Source organism: Alexandromys fortis, unplaced genomic scaffold, assembly GCF_014885135.2.
Source record: "Alexandromys fortis isolate MF-2015 unplaced genomic scaffold, M_Fortis_MF-2015_v1.1 scaffold_217, whole genome shotgun sequence".
NCBI classification, from domain to species: domain Eukaryota; kingdom Metazoa; phylum Chordata; class Mammalia; order Rodentia; family Cricetidae; genus Alexandromys; species Alexandromys fortis.
In genome coordinates this window covers 535,448-540,877 of record NW_026068098.1, presented here as the reverse complement: position 1 = coordinate 540,877, position 5,430 = coordinate 535,448, and the positions used below count along the sequence as shown (strand labels likewise).

Sequence of the window (5,430 nt, the reverse complement as noted above, 5' to 3'; positions counted from 1 at the left end):
ATATAACTTAAAAATAAATCTAAGAGAAACAGCCATAGAGTGAAGGTATGGAAATAAGTAAGGGAGAGCACATTTCAGTGGGATGTCCTGGCAGTGCTAGAGGCCTAGCAGAGTGGAAAAGGGAGAGCAGGAGGAAAGGGAGCCGAGTTAGGGCTGGGAAGTCATCTAGGTGGAAGCCGGCCATAGGAAGAAGCACAGAGCTGGGCCAAGGGACCACAGAGAGGAGTGGCAGCTTCAAAAGTAATGCAACATGTGCTGGCTGATGCTCGCTCACACCAGGTTTTCTGAGTGAGGGTGACAATGGCTTGTGTCCATTAGCCAGTGGTCAGAGGTGTGAATGATCCCACTGTTGCAGATTGTGACATGCTTGAGAATCTTCAGCACATCCCCCAGTTAATGATGGTGCATATAAGGGGCCGGGGAGGTCATATGCCTTTAATCCCAGTACTGGGGAGGCAGGGGCAGGCAGAACTTGCCAAATCCCAAGCCAGCTAGAGCTATACATCAAGACTACCTCAGAAACAAGAAAGGAAAGGGAACGGGGCTGATCACTAGGGAACACTACCTCAGAAAAGTTCTACAGGTTTCTGTTTAATTAATACAGTTTGAAGATAAGGTCCATGTCCTTGTGACTTGTCAACTCAGTGCTAGACTTAAACGGCATGAACCCGTCTTACTTTTAGTAGTCTAAATAAGGATTACTGAGTGTCATGTGTGAAAAGAATTGATAATTCTTTGTGTTGGCTCAAGTTAAAAATCTGTGGTATATTTTCCCCCACTACAAATGTAAGTTTTTAAATTTCTACATTAAAATGACATCTGCTCCCATGCTTTTTGTTTTGTAGTTTTGAAGTAATTAAAGTTATCCACGGCAAGTTGTTGGATATGGTGGGGAAAGTGCAGTAAGTAGCCCATCTCTCTTCTCCAGAAGTGTGCATTAGCATCTCCTGTGCTGGAAAGGCTGGATCTGACATACCTCTGCTTTTGTGTTTCTCCTAACAGGATACCTATTATGCTGGTTGGCAATAAGAAAGACCTGCATATGGAAAGGTATGTAGTTCTTAAGTCCAAGGAGATTTAGTCACCAAAATACCATTTTAAATTCTCTTCTTATGGCAAACTATGTACAGTAGAGGCAGTATGCAATGCAATGCCACACTTGTGTAGAACTAGGAGCAAACTGGGAAACTCTTGGGGTTAGTTACCAAGACAGATATGACTCAGTTTTCACACAGACCTTTGAGTACTGCTTGTGATCACAGTGATGATCGTGAGCAGGGACACCATGTCCAGGGAGCCCAGTGGCAGAGCATTGGGAGGAGCCTAGAGTAGCCTGGGCTGGTGAACTGTGGCCCCATGGGATATTCCTGGGCCCTAAGTTACCTAGCGCCTCACTGTGGCATAGCTATGGTGGTTGATATTGCAGTCCTAGAAAGCAGTCACATCCCTGAAGCTCTTTGTCACATAGATGACCCTCGAGACTTGTCCATTCTGTCCCCAGTAAGTACTCCTGCATTGCTTCCTGATGCTGGAAAGCACATGGTTCTACTTCATAACAAAGTGGACCAAAATGGGGGCCTAATTGATAAATTCATCATAGCTGTTTTAACTGTCAAAGATTCAGAGTTTTCTTTTCCCTTTAGAGTGATCAGTTATGAAGAAGGAAAAGCTTTGGCAGAATCTTGGAATGCAGCATTTTTGGAATCTTCTGCTAAAGAAAATCAGGTATATCATTTGTAAAATTAATTTTGTGTCAGCCTCATTAGTTACAAGCATACATTCCTCCAGTTGGAATTTTACCTGCCAGTTTCTGTGGGTTTTTTTTTTCTTTTTTTAGCATTATCTATTTATATACAGTGTTCTGCCTGTATGTCTGCCTGCAGGCCAGAAGAGGGCACCAGATCTCATTTCAGATGGTTGTGAGCCACCATGTGGGTGCTAGAAATTGAACCCTGGTCCTCAGGAAAAGCAGCCAGTGCTATTAACCACTGAGCCATCTCTCTGGCCTTTACCTGTCGTTTTTAATCTTGTTTATTTAATTTTTAGCCTTCTTCCATTTATTACACCAACTTTGGGATGTTTTAGAAAGATACTGATATTTTTAAGTTTGATAAATATTCTGCTTGTAGTAGACCTAAAATGGTTACAACCATTCTACAGAGAAGGACATAGTGTATTATTGCTACTGTGGCTATGTCCATAGACTGGAACAGAAAAAAAAAGGTACACACAAGGCTTAACTGTGTAAGTATGTCCCTTTTCAGTAGAAAGCGAGTCAGGTGTGTGATTATTGTAATCACAAATTTTGAAGAGTCCTGGAGATAGTTTCAGCCCTGCAGCTACCCCATGAAGGGGAGTGTCATTCTGCACTAGAAGGCATCACAGATCTGCTGCTGCTTCTAGTCCTTGCTGCAGTGTAAACTTGACCCTTTCCCAGACCTAGGGTGTCCCTCCTACACTGCTGCCTCCTTCTCTCCCTCTTCTTCCCCTGGACTACCTGATCTTCCAGCTGCAAACCACATGTGCCAGCCTCCTCTAGTGCATGCCCGAGGCCTTAGCATGTGGCAGCTTGTGCTGTGCTTTCCAGTCACCCCACAGTGTCTTGTCTCCATTGTCTCCTTGCGTTCTTTGGGAGTTCATAGTGTTTGCATTTCATCATGTCTTGTTTGATCCACCACTAAGATGAGTAGGCATTACCATTCTGAGGAAACCCAGGCCAGGTGGGGGGCATAATTGTTGCCAAGGCTAGGGAGGCAAGAGTCAGCCTGCACGCTTTCTGCCCTGCTCTTCTCTCCAAGGAGGAAGTTCCTTAGTCTTGAGGTCTACTCAGGTTTTATTCTTCCTGGGCCCCTCCTTGATGCATCCAACTAAATTGAATAGTCGGTCTTCTCGCTCAACCCTTAATTCATTGAGCTCTGAGATGGGCTCATTTAACCTTTATGGCCCTCTATTGGATCTGATCATTTCTGTGTTCAGATGTCAGTGTTGAGTCTGTCTGAATCAGCTCAGTTGTGGAACAGTGAAATCCAGATAGCAGGAGTAGAGGTTAGTCACTAATGATGCCAGCAGTTTTATTTGAATTAAGTATTTACTGCTTGCCTACTCTGTCCTCAGAATTATCTGTTGAACTCTCATTTTAAAAAAAGGGAAAATTGGGCTGGAGAGATGGCTCAGTGGTTAAGAGCATGCCTGCTCTCCCAAAGGTCCTGAGTTCAATTCCCAGCAACCACATGGTGGCTCACAACCATCTGTAATAAGGTCTGGTGCCCTCTTCTGGCCTGCAGGCATACACACAGATAGACTATTGTATACATAACAAATCAATAAATAAATATTTAAAAAAAAAAAAAAAGGAAAATTATCCAGGTGGTGCACGCCTTTAATCTCAGCACTTGGGAGGCAGAGGCAGGCATATCTCAGTGAGTTCGAGGCCAGCCTGGTCTATAAAGCAAGTTCCAGGACAGCCAGGACTTTTACACAGAGAAATGCTATCTGAATAAATGGGTGGGGGTGTGAAAATCCAAAGAAGTTAAAGAACTTGAGGTCACTATATAATTTATGGCATAGGCAGTAGAACCAGTTTCAGACCCATCCAGAGCATGGCCCTTTTCCTCAGCATTGCATTCTTATATTTTCAAGAGAGATGACCCTCTGGGATTGACTTGAACAGTCAGATGCACAGACTCAATCACTGAGTAGGGTCGAAGCAGAGGGTGTGAGTAGGTGTGGTGGAGAATGTGGTGTTCTCTTGTGGAAGCAGCTTCTGTTTCCCAGGGAATGATAGAGCAAGGGGATTAGCCATCAGCCAGGGTCAGGGAGGAAAGATGGGAGAGGGCCAAGGCTCAAAGTCCTCTCTGGTAAGATAAGCTGAGGGGCTGTAGCTAGGTCACCTGATAGAGGATCAAAGGTGTCCAGTCTGTGTTCCTGCCTCCTCATCCCACATGTTCCCCATGGCTGAGCAGTGTTGACATGCTAATGGACACTAAGTTAAGGGGTTCAGTACAGTAGGACCAATGCTAACCCAAAGAATAGAACAGAAGTGGTTAGCCGCAGGACAGGAAGAATATCAAAGGATAAGACACCAGGTCTGCAGGATTGTGCATTGTAGACTCTGAGCTAGGAGGTTAAGGTGGTGGGACACATAAAACAGAGTTTGACTTCAGAACAAGATTGGGGTGACAGTCACTACAGAAGATGGGGAGAGTGGAACTTGGCTGGACAGGTTTGTAATGGGTGCCAAGGAGGAATAGACATGGGTGGTTGAGGGCTTGCAGGCAGCTGTAGAAGAGCCCAGGGTGTGTGGGTTGAGAAAAGAGGCAAGGCTGGGAGTTTGGGGGACCGAGAGAAGGGTGGAACTGCAGGAGCAGGAAGGGCAAGAAGAAAATGACCCCTTGGGAGGAGCTGCAGAGGCATCTACAAGGGAAAATGAAGCCAGGGTAGAGCAGAGTGGAAGGTGGTGCTAGTTGCTGTAAAGAAGGCCTTGGGGTTGTAGGGCTTTGCGAACCCTCAGCTTCTATCTGGACCTCCATATGGACCTGAGGACAGGTCAGTGACTGCCTGTCAGTCATGAACAGCAACTATCAGAATCCACTGAGAACTAAGTCTGTCGTTATTTCTGCCTTCTCTTCAGACTGCTGTTGATGTTTTTAAAAGGATAATTTTGGAAGCAGAGAAGATTGATGGGGCAGCTTCACAAGGAAAATCTTCATGCTCGGTGATGTGACGATTGTGCTACAGAACCCGAGGACACTGGGAATTTATTCCACCTGAAGAAGCAAACTGCCCATCATCCTTGAAGATAAAACTATGCTTCTGTTTTCTTCTGTTAACCTGAAAGATGTCATTTGGGTCAGAGGTCCTCCCCTTTCAGATTATGTTAACGTCTGACTCTGTCCAAATGAGTTCACTTCCATTTTCAAATTTTAAACAATCATATTTTCAATTTATATATTGTATTTCTTAATATTATGACCAAGAATTTTATCGGCATTAATTTTTCAGTGTAGTTTGTTGTTTAAAATAATGTAATCATCAAAATGATAGACATGTTACACTACTATTAACTAGACTTCAATATATCAGTGTTTATTTCATTGTGTTAAATGTATACTTGTAAATAAAATAGCTACAAACCTTAATCCTTTGTGCTACATGATGTGGCTTTTAAAGCAGAAACCATGGTGAGGTGGGATGGGGTGGGATGGAACACACCTTTAGTCCATGTACTCAGGAGGCAGGGGTAGGTTAGTCTCTGAGTTCAAAGCCAGCCTGGTCTTCATAGGGAGTTACAAACCAGAGCTACATGGAAAAACAAAACAACAACAACAAAAATCACTCTGGGAGTTTCTCTCCTGGCACTCAGGAGGCTCTGGACTCAAGAACTCAAGGAGGATGAGGCCACTAGGGTGGGTACCTGCTGATTGTGTGACC

The 5,430-nt window shown here is 44.3% G+C and overlaps 1 protein-coding gene across 1 annotated transcript in view; it reads left to right on the top strand.

Moving 5' to 3' along the window:
• Nucleotides 1–5,138, top strand: part of Rheb (Ras homolog, mTORC1 binding) — a 42,299-nt gene extending 37,161 nt beyond the window's left edge. Inside the window, exons 5-8 of the mRNA XM_050123706.1 lie at nucleotides 846–902; nucleotides 1,003–1,050; nucleotides 1,644–1,725; nucleotides 4,631–5,138. Of these exons, the coding sequence (XP_049979663.1) occupies nucleotides 846–902; nucleotides 1,003–1,050; nucleotides 1,644–1,725; nucleotides 4,631–4,723 (280 nt within the window). The 3' untranslated portion in view covers nucleotides 4,724–5,138. The remainder of the gene's footprint in view (nucleotides 1–845; nucleotides 903–1,002; nucleotides 1,051–1,643; nucleotides 1,726–4,630) is intronic.
• The last annotated feature ends 292 nt before the right edge of the window (nucleotides 5,139–5,430 follow it).